The 21,625-nt window shown below is 46.6% G+C and overlaps 1 protein-coding gene across 5 annotated transcripts in view; it reads right to left on the bottom strand.

Moving 5' to 3' along the window:
• The window catches only part of TRIO (trio Rho guanine nucleotide exchange factor), a 330,643-nt gene extending 316,327 nt beyond the window's left edge, over positions 1-14,316 (bottom strand). For 4 of the 5 annotated variants that reach the window (XM_032470122.1, XM_032470150.1, XM_032470161.1 and 1 more), the window contains exon 1: positions 12,206-12,585. In XM_032470122.1, the coding sequence (XP_032326013.1) occupies positions 12,206-12,419 (214 nt within the window). In that variant the 5' untranslated portion in view covers positions 12,420-12,585. Of the gene's footprint in view, positions 1-12,205; positions 12,586-13,445 lie in introns of those variants that run through there. The other variant, XM_032470128.1, reaches the window with a different exon arrangement.
• Between the last annotated feature and the right edge of the window lie 7,309 nt (positions 14,317-21,625).

The following is a 21,625-nucleotide window of genomic DNA, read 5'->3' as shown; positions in this document are numbered from 1 at the left end:
ATTCAGCCATAACTTTTTTTTATTGATATATAACTCACACACTATAAAATTCACCCTTTTAAACTGTACAATTCAGTCGGTTTTACTATATTCACAATGTTGTACAACTATGACCACTAGCTAATCCCAGAACATCTTCAGCACCCAAAAACCTTTCCCCAGAATGTTTGATCCATTAGCAGTCATGACCTTCTACTCTCTTTCTAAATCAAAAGGCTTAAAATACTAAATAAGCAAATCATGATTCTTCTTTCTTGCTAAAATGTCTAGTAGTAAGAAGGGCTTATAGAATTACAGGGGATGAATTTTCCAGAGCACAATCTAACAAGCACGAGGACAGTCACAGAAAATAGAGAACACAGTGTATGAAACTAAGACTGCCTCCCTAAAATCAAGGGCCCATGTTCGATGTCATCATTTAATGGAGCAAAACACTGAACAGCAAGTACTCACTTTGCCTGTAACAAAAGATCTGCACCCAGTGGTCCATGGTTGCTAGAACTGAGTGCACACACACACTTCCCAGAAATCCCCACTGAAGCAGAACCCAAAGAGCTGCATTAAATTCACTGGGAAGAAACATTCAGTCAATGAAGGGCACCAGGCAAGTCTCTCAAATCGTGACTCATAACTCATTCTAACATACGAACTCTGCTCTGTTCCCTCCTCGGAACATGTTAAGGATCCTGCAAAAAGACCCGCCCCACCCTCATCCTGACACGTGCCCGTTCCCCCCCCCCCATCCCGCACGCCGCATTATTCATTCTTACCATCTCAGCGCTTTCCTTCTCCTCTCTTCTGGCAATTAGTACAAGGAGATGAAGAGGATAAACTGTTTTTTCCACGACAGGTGTCATCTTTATAAGCCATACTTATTAGAAATTAATCTCCTTTTCTTTTTTGGCAACTCCTTATTTTTCACTTTTGTGCTTCCACATCCCCAGAAAGTGAGCTGCTGATGGAGTCTGGCAGCTCTTTTCTTAAACATGCCTCAGGGGAGTTCCAGCGCATGACTTCATCTGTTTTCTTTGGGTGACTAAGTGACAAGGCATGGAGCTGAACAGAAGCTGACCGCTAACTGCCAATTTGAACAGTTTCAACTTGAAGATGTAGGTTCATTTGTCACAGTGGTATGGCTAAGCATTTTGAAACTACTTTCTGCATTTTCTAGGACTGAGTAAATCAGTAAAGACACTGAGGATAAAAGGAGCCCTCGCTGTCAGAGAAGGGAATTACAAATTTGGGGAAGGGAAGACTTAAACACTGTCTGTAATACTGCACCAGAACTGAAGGGATGAGTATAAACTTGCAGTTTTTATTATAGGTTGATATGTGCACAAAGAGATTGGGACACCTACGTACGTGATGTGTGTATGTGTGCATATATGTGTGTGTACATATACACACACTCCCTGCTTCCTAGCTCTGCGCACTGAGAGGTGCTAAAAGTAACGACAGCCCAGAAGCAATAAGCACACTGAGTGCCCAGACTGAGTTTCTTACCACAGCTTTCTGCTAAAATGAACCAGGCTCCTTAGAGAAATGGCTGATTTCAGGGCTGGAGTCAGGAAAGGACAACATAAACCTGGAACATCTTATTGTGTCAGAAAACAAGAGAGCGCTCAAAAAATAAAGGGCACAGGTCACAAAAAATAAAGGGGCCAGCCTGAAAGGACATCACTGATCAGATCTTGGAAAAGCTGAGCATCAAACTAAATAATGACAGCAAAGGACTATAATCCACTGAGTAAAACAGAATCCATGAGGCCACACTTGGAAAAATAAGTGGGGCAGAAGGAAAGGCTCCTCCTTATAGCAGAAAGCCAACAAAATACGAAGGAATAATGAAGTTAGAAATATCACCATTTTACGGCGAGGATACAGCTGAGTGGTAGAGCACGCACACCTAGCATGCACAAGGCCCTGGGTTCAATCTCCAGCACCTCCATCAAAATAAATACCTAATAACCTCCCCCAAAACAAACAAAAATAATAATAATAAATTTAAAATTTTTTAAATTAAAAAAAAAGAAAAAGCACCATTTTACATCATAGTAACCTAGTAACATTCAGGCAAAAGTCATCACCGAGACTACAACCAGCAAGGGAAAGTTGGGAAAGGAGCAGGATTTTACGTAGTCTCCAATTACCTCCCCACAAAACGCTCATCACAAGGGAAAAACACAGTGGGGAAACCTAGTAGTCACCATCTGAACCAAATGACGGAATGAACGTCCCAGTGGGCCGTTGACAGCTGTGTCCCTGCGCTCTGGGCAGGACGCAGCCTTCTGCCACAAAGGCGCGACCTGAACCTGGTGGGACGGAATCATAAAACACAAACTGAGGGATAGTCTTCCAAAGAACGGGCTAGGATCTTCAAAAATATCAAGGTCAGAGAGAGACAAAGTAGGGAAATGTTCCAAATTAAAGAAAACCAAAGAGACATGACAACTGTATGTAATATGTGGTCCCAGATAAAATGCTAGACTGCCAATATTTTTTTAATCCCCAAAAAGGATGTTTCTGGAACAACTGGTGAAATGTTATTAAAATCAGTAGATTCAGATAATAATATTATATCAAAATTAATGTCCTGATTTGGGTCATTATGTAAGACAATGTCCTTGCTCTTAGAAAATTCTATTTAACCACCTTTTCGAGGTTAAGGGCATCTCTCTTCTGTAACTTACTCTCAAATAGTTCAGAAACAAAATAACATGTAAATTTAGTATATATATAAAATATATATATAAACACATGTGTTTCTGTGTGTGTGTGTGTGTCCAGAAAGGGGAGGAGGGGAGGCAGGGAGCGGATTCACCTGTGGTGAAATAGCAACAATTCTGGAAGCTGAGTTCTTCTCTGAACATGAGTTCTGGCTTCTCAAAACAAAGCTACCTGCCCATCCCCCTCAAAAAACCTGAACAAACGTTAAATGTAATCAACAATGAAGACGTGAACCAACTAAACAGTCAAAAAAAAAAGTACAGTGAAATCTCAATTCGACTAAGCTGATATAGATTTGAGCCTTGTACCTTCTCTGTTGGTTTAAAATCAAAGATAAACTAAAACAGCATGTCAAAAGCACGTATCTCCCCCAAAGCAGCAGGCCAACCATACTTTTTTAATTCCACAAATTTTTAAAAAGCAAGGATTAAACAAAAACAAAAAAACTTGAAATGTTTAGAAACTCCTTGAGAAAACCAGGAGGAAGTGAAAAGTAGATTTTAAGAGTACAATTCCCTTCGGATTATATAATGTCTACACTCAAGTGCCAGCATTTCAGCCATCCTCTGGCTGAAATATTAAAAGTCCACGGTAGATGAGGAGTTGCTCCGAGACACAAACACAGAACGTGCTCACAGTATGGACATGATGCTGGGAGTTGCACGTGGGCTAAACCTGAGCTAGCATCCCATAAAATCAGGCTCCACATGTGAGGGGGGATGAAAATGCACCCCACAAATAGGAAAACCTAGAACACGTACCCAAGAGTTACCTCACTGAGAGTGTGGGAAATTAACCACAGTCATCCTCTCTGTGCACATTTCCATGAATAACAGCAAAGAAATGAGTGGCTGCAGCAAAAACGCTAAATATAGAGATCCCAGGAGTTACCACACCCACCTTACAAAACTGGCCCCCCAAAAGCAGCTTAGCAGCCTCCGGCCCCTCCCCACTCCCCCACCCATGTGCCCTTCCTTCGTTACAAAGGAAGCCCCAATAACCTTTATAATGTGTCACACAGAGCAACTGGCTGAAAAACTTCCCTCCCCGGCCAGCCTCTCCCCACCCTTCCCGAACTTCCCTCAGCCAACCTTGACAGCCAGAGACTTCCTCCCCAGCACTGCAGTCCAAGTCAGCACAGCCTGGGAAACAGAGGACCAGCGCGGCCACGGGAGTCCTCCCAAGACAGAAACCGGTGGGAGCCAGGAAGTCTCTACACACCTCGGTGGGGAAGCTGGGGTTACTAGGGTTACTGATGTAAAAAGGAACACCAGTTTTAATTAGGTGAGAAAAGAAAAGGCATAGAAGCTAAATTACAGGGCTCAGACCAACGTGGAAAAAAAAGCTTGCTCTATCCTGGAATCTTTCATTCCACTTTTGTTTGGTGTGAGACTTGTAAATTACAGCTTCCCTCTTCAGCACACAAGGATATACATATTTTGTTTTAAAGATCTGAGAATTATAACACAGGACCTTGTGGGATGCTGTACAGAATGAGGATCATTTCTGCTCTCTCTCGCCATCAGGGAGGGAAAGGGCACATGAGGGCTTTGAGGTCTGGCAGCCATGGTTTAAGTTTCAGCTCGAGCCCTAACAAGCAGGGCAAACTGGGGCGGTCATTCAACCTCCCTAGAGGCTGAGATCCTCTTCCTAACACAGAAATAGCATCCACCTGCTGGAAGGATCTGACCTTCTACAAGAAAGCGTATGTAAAACACCTGCATGGTAGCTCGAATCACAGGTACTCAGACAGTAGCCAGTCATGGCAGCAATACAGGTAATAGTTCAAAGACTTTACTAGGTGTTCCTGAAGGACAGAATTTGCATTAACAACATCTGGAGAGAAGAAAAAAAACATATTTTAAATATCATCCTATGACATTACGAGCAGGTTATTACTTTCTGGATGCACTTAATTTTACTCTCTTATGGAGCGTAGTTCCAAAGGTGTTATCTGACCCCTGATGGCTGGGGGTCCTGGCCTCCCACCTGCTCTGGCAGCTGCTGCTAAAGATTTAGGTGACAGACAGCAAGCATGTCAAGAGGTAGCAGGCCATTCTAACACTACCCATCATCCTAGTTCCCCCTGAACACCCCGTGTGCACACTGCAAGTTGTCACGGAAAATTTAGTCTTCCCATCTTAATTCTGCATAGGGTTTACAGTCAAAGTTTCCAGTAATATGGTTCAGGGGACAGGTCCCGTCTCACCAACAGACAGACCCCTCCTGTGCGTTTAGCAACCAGCAGAGCTGAGATAGGACCTAAAAACAAGGTGATGTAGATAAAAGAGATGCCTAAAAAAAGAATCCTGCAAATTGAACTGCAGTTAATTATCAGGAAAGAAACACGTACACAGCCAGCAAACAAAATGCTGAAACTCAACGACTTCTGCACAAAGCCTCCCCCGTGAGGAGCTACCCTCCCAGAGACACTCATCAAGGGACTTGTGAAAGGAACCTGTCACGTGAAGGAAATGTATGGCCTGGAAGCTACTGAGTTAGCACTGGTTCTCAAGGCTCCTGAACCCAAGATATATCGGGACAGGTGCACAACATTTAGATAGAGGTGAAATAAATGTGTGAAATAGACTCTGCCCCTGTGCAATCTGGCTTTTTGGCACTAGTTAGGGTCCCCTGCATGCTGGCTACCATCACTGTGGTGCTGAAAAGGGCAGTGAGGGCTGGAAGGGACTTCTCATAATCACGATTTTTTTTTTTTAATAAAGCTATCTAACAAGCAAAATAAAAATCTTATTTGTTTAGTCTATTAGACTAATGAGGAATTTGTTCCAGTTATTTGGATGCCCAAATATTAGACACTTTAAACTTCAGAGATCTTATTGTAAGTGATTCTAGTTCGGTAGAAATACATCAACATTCTAATCAAGGTCTTGTTTCCCAACATAATTGTATCCACCTTCAGAATAAATAATAGAGGAATTGTACTTTTTGGTCCTTATTATTTAAAAGTGACATTAATAAAGTTATCCAAAAAATACCAACCGTTTTGTTCTCCTGCAGATCCTAGCACACCTGACATGAAGAACAAGGATTAACTAAAAGTAAATGCAAATAAGAAAACATAAAGCTTTCAGAATCCAAATGGCCCAGAAATACCCCTCTTTAGGTCTGCAGACATGGCATTCAACAGCAGCAACAATGAAGAAAAAGGGATTCTTGAAGATGTGGATCGGCGTGAGAAGAGCCAGTGAAGTAAAAGGAATAAGCAATGGAAAACAATTTTATATATACTGTCTTGACCAACCTCTCACAGACGTTTCACATAATAATTGTCAAATTCAAACTAAAGCAGCATGTCATTTATACACATCACTTCATATATACTAAGGAACATCAGGTCTTTTTAAACAGATTTCTAATATTAATCTCTGATATATTCATTCCTTCTTGCACTGAAACTACCCATTCCACAGAATTCCAAAATGGGGTGTTTTAAGACTTTTCCAAGATACATACACATACAGACACACACACACACACACAGACACACACACACACACACACACACACACACACAAAGAAAAATCAGACACCAACACATCCTATCTAAAAATATTCGATGACTGTACTTTTAAATTTGAACTGTGCTTTTCTCAAGTTCAAAAATAGTTTTATTTTATGGTTATGAGTCTTAAGCAGGGGGAATAACACTTTATAAATTCATTAATTAACCATTAACACTGAGAAATACATAGCTTCAGAGTCAAGTACATACAGAAAGGCCCTCGAACAGAGGGCCAATGACCTCACACAGAAATTCATGCATGAACAACGCCCCCTCCCCCAAATGAAATTTATTCCTAGAAATTCCTTCTTTAACACAGGAACGTGAGGCACAGCAGACCACCCTGCATGTACCACTGTTTTTCTATCTGGACAGCAGGAAAACTTACCAGAGTGGGAAAATCTGAAGCTGAAGCAGAAAAAATGGTGACTGCTTTTATCTAAAGACAGTTGTGTTAAGTCAGCAGACTTTACTTAATATGCCATATGGATTCCCAAGTTACACTTCTTACAGAATCAAAGAAAAGGGTCTTTATTTCCCCATAACTATCTTCAAAGTTTCCCTAGACATTAGAAGAAGTTTGGTCCCAGCTTGGGCAGTCTGACAGTTACCATCTTCAAAATCAGTAGAAAATCCTTCCACAATAACTCCGTTTTGTTCAAGTTTACCTAGAGAAATGACTTGCTGGATTTCACTTTTGTTCTTATCACATTTTTACTTACATTTCCTTGATTACTAGCAAGGCTGAATATCTGCTGGCCATTTGTACTCTGAGTTGTCTGCTTATTTTCCTTTTGGATTGCCTTTCTAATTGATTTGTGGAAGCTCTTTTTAAATTCTGTATATCTAATTCTTTGTCTGATTTGTAATAAATGTTTTCTCCCAGTTTGTGATTAGCCTTCTTTAATGTTACGTTTTAAATTAACATACAGTATAACTAGATCTGTTGTTGTTGTTGTAGTACAGTTCTATGAATTTCAACACATAGAATCACCACCACAACCAAGATACAAAACACTTCCATCGTCTCTCAAAATGCCCCTCGTACTTCCCCTCTGTAGTCCGGCCCTCCCCATCCCTGACTCCTGGCAATCAACAATTTGCTTTCTGTCTCTGCAGTTCTATCTTTCTGAGACTGTCATACAAGTGGACTCCTTCCTATAGAGACTTCTGAGACTGTCTGCCTTCACTCAGCATCAGCGGAATGGATGGCCCACAGTCTATCTGCTCACACGTACCCATCTCAATGCTAACAACAACAGCAGGCAGCAAAGGGCCTAGCCCTTCCCAGAAGCAGGACAGGAACAGAGCAGTGTATACCAAGTACTTCCTTCCTGGGACTGAAGGAAAAGAGGGGAGGGTCCATGCAGCCGGCAGGACCTTGCAGAAATCCCTCCTAAAGAGAAACCCAGTGCAATTCATCACTGTCCACAATACGGCCACAGACTGTAAAACAAGCCTGATGAACTCATGTGGACACCGCTAACCCACAGGACCCTAGACCTAGGATCTGTAGACCTGGAATCTGTTCTGTGTGTTTGCTAACGTTTTCATTAACGTTTCCTCTGTTAGTGTAACTGCTAAAATGTACTTAACTTATGAAAGAGCCCAAATAGGGTGATACTTGCAAAATATAAGATCTGCTCCATAGATTACTCCACACGCCTCTCCAACCAGACAAGACTAGACACATGGCTCATCAAAACAGTTATCTACACTGCAAGTATATTTGTCACCAAAATGAGGTTTCATAGTGCCACAGCACACGTGGCATGGGGTCAAATATTCCAGACTCAACAGGAGGTCTCACTGGGAAGAAACCCCAGAAGCTACACCCTTCCCCCAGCTCAAGCCCCTACGCCACGTGCTTGGAAAGTCTGCACACTCAACTCTCACCCTAGACATACAACCTTTCCCAGAGAGCAGGTGATTCACAATTTGGGTTTCCAGGGGCTTTCTTACGCGAAAAGGGACAAAAAAAAAGGAGGAAATTGAGGTAACACCTATTCCGTTAGCAAACTGAGTGCATCCATTAGCAAATGAGAAGAGGTGAGACTTATGAGCTCGACAACCATTAAACAGGAGAGCAAGGATTCCCATAAACAAGAGCACCTGCGCAGAAGGCTCAACGACGTCACAATGCTAGGAGACGACACCGGAAGTTCTAGCCAGGTGCCTCTGCTTCCTCTTTACGAAATGGCAGAGATGGAGTGAAATCGAGGTCTGGTCGGGGCTGGGCACTGTGGCAGCAAGCAGGAGGCTGAGGCCCCAGGAGACACTGCCTCCACAGTAGGCACAGGAGCCCAGGGATGGGGGAGAGCAGGCAGAGGGGAGGGTGGCAGCCAGCCAGTGCCCTGCAGGGCTTTGGCCCGATTCCCACCCACTCTCTCCTTTTCACTCCTTTGCCTTCAGTTCAAAGATGCAGTGATAGGAAGACCCAGAATGGCTCCAGCTGAATAACAGTAATTATTATTATTGTTGTTGTTGTTATTAAACAGCCTCCAGAATGCCCACACGCAAGGGACAATGAGGAGCGTGCCGATGCGTACTTATCCCCTTGCCCAGGCTTACTGAACAGCTCGGTGGGAGCATCTGGAGGATGAGAGAGAACTCTGAGCCCAGCTGAACATTTGCAGAAGAAATGAGCAGGGGATCAGAGGTACCACAACCTTCCATGGGAATCCAGTGGGTCCATTTCTTCACTGCCCACCAAGTAGCTGCTGTTCTGCCAGCAGAACTACTAAAAATTTGTCAAGACAATGCACTTAAGGAAATAAAAACCAATTCATTATAGAACCAAAGAGGAATGAAGGAGGTTGTTAGGGCTGCTTTTTATAGTAAAAGACAATTCATCCCCATCAACATAAGTGACTTTACTAGGCAGTAAAGTGTGGCTATTGATTAAGAATTTGACTTTTCTCTGGAATTTTGCCAAGGATATGAGATAAAATTTTATTTTCTCCTGTAAAGGAGTCAAGAAAATAAACTTAAATATCAGATTATGACAGCTCCAAACACATCTTTGACTTTTGCTTAGAAACAAATCCCAAACTTATCATAACATTTTAAAGTTCTAAAATAGCCATCCTAATCACCTATTTTTAATATACATTTGAAGAACATATTTAAACCACATGCTTCAGAACCACCGGCTTCATTTATGTCTTGGTGAATGGTTTAAATGGCTTCATTTAAGTATTTGACTCTTGGATGGTTACACTGCAAAGGGAAAAATACAATATCCCGTGTCAGTAAGTCAGTTTACAAGAGCTCAATGAAAAATTCTTTCAATGACTGTCTTCCTGCTCTTTGGTATCTTCAAAATCACTTATAGGATCTTTTTAGCTAACTCTTTGCTTTCCTCTAAAACTTAGCCTCACTGAGCCACTGAAAAAGGGGAAACCAACATTCACCATTAAGGTACATCTCCTTCAACTACCCTTTTCAAAATATTGAGGGTAACAAGGACATTTCATAATACAACAATTATTATTGGTGCTTACAGGGACCAAAGCCGCCAGGCTTCTAAATATCCACAGAAGTAGCAGAGCCAGCTCAGGGGCCAGATACTTCAGTGGTGGAACATAAATATGAAGAAAAGTTCAGTCAATATTCCATGAGGAAATCATCATATCAAAACATAGAAAGACATGCACGCTGCTCCCTTACTAAGTCACAGACTCGCCTGTCTTCACATATTCCACTGCAAAGAGAAGGGCTGCAGCCAGGAGTCCAGAATAAGACTTAGTAATGAAAGGAACCCAGCACGATGGGCCGTGATGCTTCAGAAAAACCACAAACCTTTATTCTCTGCACATTCATTTAATGCCAGCCTAAAACATGCCAGGCAGGTTAAAAATAATGCATTTATGTAAGCACCCACACACACACACACACACACACAGACTCTCGCAAGGTTAAATAGAGAGCTCTGAAAGAATGATTTATTGCCACAAGAACAGAGCCCCAAAATAGATTGGCAATAAAAGTGATTGGTCCCAGCGGGATTGAGAACTAATGTAAGCAAAGTCTTGGCCATGACAGGCATCCGGGAAAGAGTACCAGACTCAGGGGCATGCTTCCCAGCCCTGACCCCACCTCTACCAGAGTTCCACCCTGGGCAAGTCATTCAAACCCCCTCAGAAGCCTGATTCCTCTTCTGAACAATTAAAAAATAATAATAAAAAGTAAAAAAAATTGTAAGAATTTTGTAACAGAGTCACTTACATTTGTGATGCCTTTTTAAAAGACAAGTGGGGAATAACAATTAGGTGCTGAGGGCTCAGAGGGAACCACAGAATCCGAGAGGGTAGCAGCGTTTGAGCCATCTCCCCAGATCCCTCTACAAGTGCAGGAGTCCTGTCCACAGCGCCCGGCTCTGAACCCTGGCAGGTGGCAGTGCCCCTGCTCAAGTGCTTCTAGTAATGGAGAAATTACATGGCAGCCCATTCTACTCCTGAACTGCTCTAATTATTTAAAAGTTCTATGAAGCAAAATTCTCCTTTTTTCATCCAACTATGGTTACCAGTTTTTAATCTCTGATAAAATTTAAATGCAGGACAGACAAGGAATAAAGAGGAAAGAAAACAAGGTGGCCTAGCAAACAGTTCCAGGGCAGAGAAATGAAAGGCAACCAGTAGAAATGCCTTGTGTAGGTCACGCTGGCAATCTTAAGTATCAGGCTCACAACACCCTGGAAAAATGTTCACCCCTTCATCTGTCCACCCCAGATGGACAGATCTTATTTTTGTGTTTCTACATCTTAGGAAAGAAAAGAATGTCTGACTTTACTGATCAACTTGACCTCTCTGTTCAGCTATCCACATTCAATCAACACTGTCCAGAAGGACCCCCGGCCTGAGCCATTCTACCAGGTGAGTTCCCCCTCACTCCCAGGTCCGGCTTAGTCCGTCCGAAAGCCCCATCCCACCCCCACCAATCTAACTGAATGGTCCCTCTCTACCCTCCCTCTGCTAGGTATCACTGCCCTAGATGCTGGAGCCAAGATCTAGGTCAGAGATTCAGAGTTGCCCAAAGGGGGGGAAAGCACTTTTAAAAGATGTTCCAGGTGACCCCTGGAATGGAACAGTGCAATTGCTGCCTACTTAAAATCTGCTCTGGTACCTGTTCCCAAGTCAAACAACTAAAGGGCAGTTTGCCCAATCACTTCGGAGGGCGGAAGAAAAGAGTAAACCAGGGAGCAGCACTGACTAGTTCTGCCCCAAACTGAACATGAACAGGAGCCAGGGCATGGGAGCAAGCACAGGCCCAGGCATGGCCACCAACGTATTTATCTTCCCAGATAAATCCCACGGAGAGCCACACTGACTGGAGGAGGGTTTTCTGTGAGTGTCCAGCCCAACCTGATGTCGTTTGGGGCTCTTAAGGGTAAAAGAAATGATTTTTCTACCATGTATGATAAAGATGTAAAAAAAAGTCTGGTCTCACGAGCACCAAAAATTCCATCTCTGGGGCACAGGCGTCCTTCTAGCAGAAAGGAGCTGAATTTACACAGAATCTATTATTCTGTGACAGGTGGTAGAGACCGAGAGAAGACAGGCTAGACTTTAGCTTCAGGGCATAAAGGGAAGACATCCCAGTTCTGCTATTAAGAGGTAAGACGGGGCTGCGCTACCCGGCAAGTTGCACCAAATAAGGCTTTCATTTGAAGGAGTTCATGTTTTCCTAGAGCTTTGCTTTCTGCGGGGACCTCACGGGGAGAGAGAGCACCGGGGAGTATATTAACCCCAAGCTGACAGTGCAGAGTCGGCGTCCAGCCACAAACAATCTGTTAAAATGACTCACAAACAACCCCGCCTGGCAAAGATCAAGAAAACGAGGGAAGACAGTGCTAAACCAGGTTATCTACCGGCACTGCTAACTTCTGTCTCTGACCATCGCCCTCCCACTGCAAATTGCTCCTTGGGACCCAGATTACAGAACTGATCTCACCGAATCTGGAGACTTGATTTTGAAAGAGGCCACGAAGAAACGTGAGCCGCCGGCCTCCGGCGCGCGCCCCATCGCAGGCCGCTCCCCCGACGTCCCCGGCCCCGCGGTCCTCCCAGGCGCTGCCGCCAGCACCCCGCACGCGCCCTGCGCCCGCCCGCCCGCCCCGGCCCCGACCTGGCCCGCCCTCCTCCGCTCTCCAGCGCCGAGTCTGCATCCTCCCGGCCCCACGCCTGGCCCGCTGGGCAATGCGTTCCAGGCTCCGGGCCCCGAGGCCGCCACTGCCGCCCGGACGCGCGAGCAAACGGGACTCGACGCGGGGACGCGGGACGCGGGGACGCGGGACCGGCTTACGCGGTATCTGGGCCCGGGAGGGAGGAGGCGCTGCCGCCACCGGGGTCTCAGGGACGCCCTGTCACGCCTCCCGCGCCTCCTCCCCGCGGGCCGGTCGCAAAGCTCGCCTCTCCCGCCGCTACCCGCTCCTTGCCCGAGAGACACCGAGCCACCTGGCACTGCCTCTTAGGCAGTGTCCCGCGAGGGCTCGGCCCCGCGCCGCCCCCCGGGGGCCACCAAGTTCCCAGATGTCCCTCCCGGGCCGCCCCCAGAGACAATGGCTCGCCCATCGTCCGGCCGCGCTTCATTTCTGCCACCACCTCCCCCTCCTCCCTGGGCAGCGGGTGCCATGGCTGCCCCGTTTCACAGAAGTGTAGATCGAGGCTGGGGAGGTGACAGGCTAGAGGACCGAGCGAAGAAACCCGGCTGCTTATGGGGTTGAGAAGGGGCCAGGTACAAATCGGCCACGGAGACCGGTCCAAATGAGAACCCGCTTTCCCGGGCCCGGCCCCACCGCCCCAGTGCGCTCAGCCTCCCTGGTAGGGGCCTCCGCCCTCGCCGTCCCTGCCGCCGCCTCCTCGGCCCTCCCGCGAAAGAGACAAAGAGCCGGCGCCCCAGCCCGTGGAGCTGTAGCCGCCGGGGCGGGCGACAGGGAGGTTTTACCCTGGAACGAGGGGCGGGCGCAGGGAAGGGCGAGCCGGCGGCGTCCGGGCCGAGCCGCGGCGCCCCGGGCGGCGCTGGCAGCAGGACACGCCGGTGTGGATCCGGGAGCCCCGGCGTGGGCCAGTGGCCTGGGCGAGCGCGCGCCGGGGCCGACGGGCAGGCGAGCATCGGACGCGCTGGGGCCCGCCGACCGCGCCTCCGCGGCGGGGTTGGCAGAGCGCGCGAGCAGCAGCGCGGTTGCACTCACCGGATCGGAAGAAGGCCGCGATGTCGGCCAGGTCCTTGGCCGCCTCCTCGGCCCCCTCGCCGGCGCCACCCCCGCAGCCCGAGCCCGCAGCGCTGGCCGTGGCGGCAGGGCCGGAGGACGCGGCGGGGGCGGCGGCACCGCCGCTGCTGCCGCTCATGGCTGCGGCGGCGCCCGCGGCCGCGCCCGGCTCGGGCCCCGCGCCCCTAGCGCCGCGCGCCGCCCGCTCCGCGCCCGGCCTGGCGAAGCCGAACGCCCAGCTGCCCGCGCCCGGCGCGTGGACCCAGAGCCCCGGGGCGGCGGCGGGCGGCGGCAGCGGCGGCGGCTCGGCCCGAGGAGCGCGCCCACATAGACGAGGACTCCGCCCGGGAGCCGCGAGCCTGCCGCGGGGCGGGGGCGCGGAGCCACGGCCTCGGCGGCGCCGGCCGGAGCGCGGGCGGCTGCGCGCGCCGCGCCGGACACGCAGTCGAGAGGGCGGGGGCCCGTGGCCGGCGGGAGCTCCGGGATCACGGGCGCCGGCGGCAGCCGCGAGCCTCCATCTTGATTTCAAATGGGGAAGGAAGGAGGGGGAGGGGGGAAATCACGGCCGAGGGAACCCGGGTGAAAGGAAAAGGGAGAGCAGGGAAAGGAGAGGAAGGAAAAAAAGAGGGGCTTCGGGAATTTCCGGCGAACATCGTTAGGGGCCGGAGCGTGGGCTCGGCGGTGGGCGGGGCCTTTGGTGGGCGGGGTCCGATGGAGGGCGGGGCCGCGCCGAGCTGCCGGGCGCCCAGAGAGGCGTCGAGTGGTTGCGGGAGCGTTCAGCCTTGTTCCTTCTCTTCCTCCCGAGCAGTTGCAACCCTTGGAAGGAGCCGGAACGCTCTGACCAGCCGGGGCGGGTCTTTCCAGGTCCGGCGTAGCGCCCCCAACTGGGTGCTCGTTCCTGCAACGCGGACGGTCCTCCGAGCGCTCGAGCTGTTTATTACTGATCTCGCCCTCGGGGCCGGATGACTCGGGCACCGGGCCGGTGTGTTTCTCGTTGGCGCAGCGTGGGCAGTGGCACGTAGACGGGGCTCCATAATAGTTGTTGAATGAAGAGGGAGATCGTGAAAACGGGTTTTACATACTCCAGCCCCGGAAGGAGTGGAGCAAGCCTCTGAACACCTGGGGGACGCCTCCTCGCCTGTAAAATGAGATTCCGGACTCACAGCTCCTCCGGCCTTACTCCACCAAAACCTAGAGAACGGGGAAGGTGATGATGGCTGAGGAGGCCAAAAGAAATGAGGGGTAGGTGACATCCAGCTTTACAGAAGAGCCGTGTCAAACCAGCATTTGACAAATATTCAGGTAGAAAACGCCTATGACGTGGCTACCAGAGAAGGGAGGAGAAGGTACGGGTGTTAGAGGTTAAAGGATCAATACGGCCGTAAACAAGAAGAGACAAACAAGATTGATTAAAAAAAAAAACTGGTTAATGAAACCACTATACATGCATACTGGAAATGAACAATTAAGTAAACAAATGGTGAGTGGTGGATACTAAATTTTTCACTGTTGGAGAGGGATGCTAGAATGATCCACGTGGTACGGGATTAGAGTTGGAGACATCAGTATGAACTCATGTTTAGCTTAATATAGACACAGATGGATATGTAAAAAGATTTACAGATATATGTGTATACGCAGCTTAGTACATGTACATATATTTCCTTCTTTTGTCAGCTGGGTGGGTTTAGAAATAACACTAGCAAGATCTTGTTATTAACACCGTCCTTCAATAAAAGGAACCAGGGCTCCCTAGGGAAATGGCTGACTCCTGGACTGTGGCAGGAAATATACAAGAGAGCCTGGAGCATCTTGTTGTGCCAGAAGGTAAGGAAGTGCTCAAAATTTTTCTTGTGTTAATCAACAACCAGAACAATGGTGGGGGTCTGTCAAAGCGGCGCAGGAGCCAATTGAAAGAGCTCCCAGTGACTAAAGCTGGAACAATTTGAGCAGCAAAATAAATAAAGCAATACTTGATTGTACCCAAGGTATGAAATAAATATCCATGAGTCCCTACTGATGTAATTCAATGATTGAATGAGCAAATAATTGAGAGAGAGGAGACAAATCTCCCACGCAGAAGAATTCCAAATCATTTATATATATAATTTGCCCTGAATGAGATGGAATAGAACTCCCTTCTCCTTAGCTATAGGCTGCAAGTAGTGACTTCCTTCCTGAGTACAAAATGGAAGGGGGGAGGGGAGAGTAACGTTACAAGGGAGAAACCTGACAAACACTACTTCAGCCACATGATCAAAGTTAACAGCAGTGATAAATCATGTGGCTGGCATGTACCCTTGATATGATATAATAAAAATGGCACTTTACCTCTGTGGTCTTCCTCCCCAAAACACAGTCTAATCATCAGAAAAAAATCAGACAAATCCTGGTTGAGGGACATTCTACAAATGACCTGACCAATACTCTCCAAACTGTTAAGGTCGACAAAAATAAGGAAAGTCAGAAAAACTTTCATAGCCAAGAGGGGCCCAAGGAAACATGACGACTAAATATAATGTAGTATTCTTAAGGACCCTAGAACTGAAAAAGGACATTAGGTAAAAACCTGGAAAATATGAATAAAATATATGGACTTTAGTTCATAATTATGTACCAATAATTGTGAGTAATATGGGGAAATTGGATATGAGATATGTGGGAACTCTGTACTATCTTCACAACTTTTCTGTAAATCTAAATCTATTCTAAAGTAGAAGTTTATTTTAAAATATATTTTAATTGTATGTGCAGAATCTCAAAAAACAAATTCATTAGGTTCCAGTTTCACAAGCCATCAGCCCAGGTGTCCTGACAGTGTTTCTTTTTCTTATTTTTCTGTTGGGTACTTTCTATCTCCAGCTCCCATTCCTCCTCATGGCTTAATCCTAGTTTAGGAGGAACAATGTCCAGGGTTTCTTTGTCAGCTGAGTACCTTTCCCCATCTTACCTTCTCCCCAGGGTTGCACCCAAGCTCCCAGAAGCACCGGTGATATAGCATGGGGTGGGGATGGGAGATTGCACCTGGTCCTTGGGCATCATGGGTTCATGCTGGTACCAGTGCAGATGTGTGTCCCATATCTGTCTGTCCATCTCCCTGACACTCCTGCCTGGACTGCAGGCATTACCATGACCTTGCTGCTTTCTGCTGTTGCAGCCTCCTCACCAAACCTCGGGGTCTCTCAAGGTCTGCTGGCAGTCAGCACCCCTCCTGAGTTGCTCCCAAGCACTCAGGAAGACATTCAGCTACTCACTGGGATTCTCAGTCCCACCCCTCCTCTCACCCCCACTCCCCACCCCAGGAGTGAGGCCAAGTGCTCTCTGCTCCCAGATCCCTCAAGCCTACCTGGACACAGACTTCCTTCCTCAGAGACTGAAATCAGGGTCTAATACGATCCATTGTCTCTCCCTCAAATTGCAGAATTGTTGTTTCTTCCGCAAGAAGAAAACTTCACTCCAGGTTCCTCACACTTTCTTCGAAATCTTTTATTTTTGGCATAACCTTTGTGTTCCTGGGAGCCTCTTTTAAATTTAAAAACTCTTTCCCTCCAAGTATTTCCTCTGTGTCATAGGTTCTGAAAGTGTCTCCTGAAATTCAGAAGCCAAGTGCTAACTTCTTTCTTTCCCTCTGCATCCTTCCCATAGTAACCTATTCTGCTGGTAGTGAATACAAAGCCCCCTTTGCTGCCTAAATGGTGGAGAAAAGTCCAGAATTTAAAAAAAATAAAAACTACTGGGGGCCGAGGGAAAGACTGGATGTCGTGTAGCCATGGAAAGAATGGCAGTACCTTAGTGGTGGTACTTGGGATGCACGCACTGGAAAAGGCTAACTCCTGCTGGAGGGTTCTTGGGTGGAGGCAAGTTCTGGGCATTGGGAGCTGGCCTGAGAGGGAATGCTGACTGCACAGTAATGACTGCTGAGGGTGCTGGGGATCGGAGTGGAGAGGAAATGACTGGTGTGTGTTTGGACAAAAAGAGCTCTCTAGTGTGGAGCCCCAGATATCAACCAATTGTTCTATCTCAGGTAGAGTCCTTTTCAAGAAACGCTGTAGAAGACTTGTGTCTGCGGGTGGAATATGCGGGAAGGCTCCCCCAGACTACAATAAGAGAAAGGCTGTACACAGGATTTTTTTCCTTATGCCATCTGAGCATGTGTAGGGGGAGCTAAAAGGGTTTCATGACAGCTGCTGTTGATCCTACCCCACTTTGAAAATTCAGCTCCAATTTCATCCCCTTTCCTGAAGCTGCTGCATAACTCAAATTGACCTCTCCCTTCTCTGTATTCTGGAGAACCCGTCGTTCTGGCATTCCATCCTATACTGCATTGTATCATTTGCATCGTTTGTGTTTAATGTCTTGCCTGCAAGATGAGGAGATCCCTTGCAATCAGTGCACAAGCATCAGCCTGTGTCCTGTGTGCCTAGAGCTAAACTGGTCTCGAAGGCATGGGGCAAATAAAAAAGGAGAGAGCCAGCTGGGGGAGACACAGCAAGCTGTCTACTCGATATCCTTCCTCTCCTTCTTATGAGTACCTATGCCCGGCTAATACGCTGCATTTCCCAGCTCTGAGGGCCACATGACAGGGTGCTGGCCAATGAATGGAGAGGACTGGGCAGGGCTCACAAGAAAGAGTTCAGACACAGTGGTGCATGCTCTTGGCCCTTTGCCCTTTGTCCTCTTCAGAACACAGACAAAATGCTGGGGGTGAAGAGGCCACTGTGTGACTGTGAGAAGGTAAACATGAGGACAGAAGCACGTGGTACAGATGGCTGGGGGGCTGCACACCTCTGGGCTTCTTGTTACATGGAAACATACAAGAACAAGAAGACCCTGATTTAGTTACATGGCTGTACATTGAGTATTCAGCTTTGTGCAGCCGAACCAGCTCCTGGTGGATAGGCCAGGTATAGTTTTTTATCAGCTCAAACTTTTCCACCAAAGAAACCCTGAAGATGGAGGAAAGTGAAGAGGCAGGTGAAAGTTGTATCACTGAGGATCTTGGAGGCGAACCCAAGCAGCCATGTCTTTGAAGTTGACGGCTTTTTCTTAGAAATGCATTTTTTAGAATTTTTCCTTCTCCTTACACATCTGTATTTATTTCCATATGTAAATAATGTCTTAAGTGAATTAAGTCAGACAAAGACAAATATATCACTTATACATGGAATCTTAAAAAAAGAAAAATTCTGTTTACACACCAAAAACAGACTCATGTACATAGAAAACAAACTATGATTAGCAAAGGGGAAAGGGCAGAGGGAGGGATAAATTAGGGGTTAGGGATTAACAGACACATGACTATGTATAAAATAGATTAAAAAAAACAATAAGGACCTATTGTATAGCACAGAGAACTATATTCAGTTTCTTAAAATAATATATAATGGAAAAGAACTTGAAAAGAAAAAATATATGTGTATGTAATATGTATAACTGAGTCACTTTGCTGTACACTTGAAACTAACATTGTAAATCAACCACACTTCAATAAAAAATTAAAAAAAAAAACAATATCTTAACTCACCGGTTGTTTTGGGTTGAATTGTGTCCCCTACCAAAAAAAAAAATACGTTTAAGAATTTGACACGACATTGTAAAATGACTATAACTCAAATAAAATACGTTTAAGTATTATCCCCTAGTACCTTAAAATGTGACCTTGTTTGGAAGTAGGGTCGTTGCAGATATAAATAAGATGAGTTCATACTGGAGCCAGGTGGGCCCCTAATCCAACATAACTGGTGCCTTTCTAAGAAGGTAGTCATGTGAAGACAAACACACAGGGAGAATGGAGGACTGGAATGATGTTATCTACAAGCCAAGGAATGCCAAAGATTGCCAGCAAACCACCAGAAGCCAGGAGAGACGCAAAGAAGGACCCCCCTACGTGTTTTAGACAGAGCATGGCTCTACTGGCACTTTGATTTCAAACCTCTAACCTCCAGAACTGTTTTAAACCACCTAGTCTGTGGTTCTCACAGTTGCAGCAGCCCTAAGAAATACACCAGCTAAACTGGTCCTCCACATTTTTGAGTGAAAGTGTCATTCTAGAGAGAAATGTATATGTTGATCTTATAGATAGTATTTGATGAGTGTGTAAGATAAAAAGAAAGAGAAAGAATCCAGAGGAATGTGGCGAGTTCCAGGTTGAATGGTTTGGGGAGTGAATCAATGTTAATGAGGATGTACTGTGGAAGTGCCCAGAAGACAACTTGAGAGGCTTGACCTCTGGCCAGAGTTGGAACCCTAACTCTAAATTTGAGCTAAAGAGCATAAAGATACCTTGAGCTTTAGACTTGACTCATCTGCCAAGGAGATGAGTGTTAAAGTGAACAGGGCACAGGGCCAAGGGCTGAGTTTTTATGCCACACAGTGGGTGGCCCTGAGTGGTGTGACCTGAAGTGCCCTGAGAGTCCCTCTGTTGGTCCTGAGGCAGATTCAGGAGCATGAAAAAGGAGAGAAACAGACCCACTGGGGCCAGGGCATCCAGTTTAGCCCAGGCCATGTTAAGTTAGCTCACAAATGACTACAAATGGACCCAGCTTCTTGGATTTCTTGGCTTTCCTTGATTTGGGGTGACCTCTACTAAGCCACTTTAACCAATCACCTGTCAAAGTCAGTCAGCCACTTCTAGGGTGCTACTACGCTTGTGAATATGGATTCAGAGCAGAACGAGCTGGGCTGTGGCTTGGACCTTTCTGTCTGACTCTTCTGAGCCCTTTACTCCAGTAATTTTTTTTGTCATTGCAATAGCTCTGAATATACAAACCAAGCAAAAAGACGTGGTGTGGGAGGTAGAAAAGGGAATTAGGTGGCAATGAGCCTGGGAAAGGAACAGGGGATGGAATTAGGGAGCATATGAGGGTGTGTGTGTGTTCACCTGCTTATGCCTGCCTGCACTTGGGGTATGAGTTGATGAAGATCTGGATCTGGTAGCAGGGAAACCCAATAATAAAGATAGAGATAGATTTGGCTTTGAAAGGAGCTCAAATGTGAAAGTTGCAAGGTTTTGTCATTACTGGTATGTAAATGAGAAGATTGTACAGGAGAAGTAACAATGTCTACATTTGCTGCCTTGGCTTCAAATTGATCAGTGTTATGGCTCATTGCTTAATAACTGCTGACTTTCTGTCCCTGGCCAGTACCTCAGAGAATTTCAAATTGAGCCCCCAGCCCAAAATATGCAGAATGTGAAATTCTACCCGGTGAGAGTCATTCTTTCTGATCCTGGCCAACTTCTGGTCTTCAAGATTTCTCTAAGGGATAAATACTCCAGGGAGTGCTAACATCTTAAACCTTTATCACTTAATGCCTGATAGAGAGGATTAGTGGATTAGCCCAGTGTTGGCAGGAGTAATAAAAGGGATAAAAGAAGAAAAAGAGTGTTGGAAGTTACCAATAAAAAAGCACCTACTTTGTTTTTGCCTAGAGCTGATCTTACTGCCTCTGTCTAGTGTGGACCCTGAGAAAAATTCTGACCCTGGTTCATTTGCTAAGGTGCTAAAGATTTTATATTTTAGGGTCATTGATTACTCACTGAAGGCTGCATGGGCAAAGGCCCTGAGGCAGCCCATTGTGTTTGGCTATTTGAAGAAAATAGAGGAGACCACTGTGATTGAGTGTGGGGGAAAATAGGAGATGCAATCGAAGTAGAGGAACCTCAGTAAAACCTCACAGGCATTTTGTAAGTACTCTGCCTTATAATCAGAAAGATCACAGGTGTGGACTATTGTATAAGAAGATTCTTCATGATTTAAGGTAGAAAGTTGGAGATTGTGTGGACTCATCAGAATGTTAGAAAATAAAACAGACGTTTATAAAAAACTTTGTGAAAGACAATTATGGCGAGAGCCCTAACTAGAAACCAGCAGCTGTCACCTCCCAGTGTGAAGGCTCCGGAAGATGCTTGAGGACTATCACACAAACTAATGGGACCCGCTCCAGGCAGAGCTGACTCGGAGCTCAAGGATACCCACGCGCAGAGAGAAAGGTGGGGTGGCCCTGGGTGACTGGCTTTGTCCCTGCTGCGAGCCCCTAGCACTGACTCAACTTCTTGTACAGCCACACCTCAGAGGACTCCTTTCCTGCCCAGACCGGGGGTCCTGCCCATGCACCTCCCACCCGGCTGCCTGGTCTTAGGGACCTAGAGACACAACAAGAAA

Source organism: Camelus ferus, chromosome 3 (assembly GCF_009834535.1).
Source record: "Camelus ferus isolate YT-003-E chromosome 3, BCGSAC_Cfer_1.0, whole genome shotgun sequence".
Taxonomy (NCBI): Eukaryota; Metazoa; Chordata; class Mammalia; order Artiodactyla; family Camelidae; genus Camelus; species Camelus ferus.
Note: the sequence above shows the minus strand (reverse complement) of the source record. Positions and strands in the feature narration are given on the sequence as shown.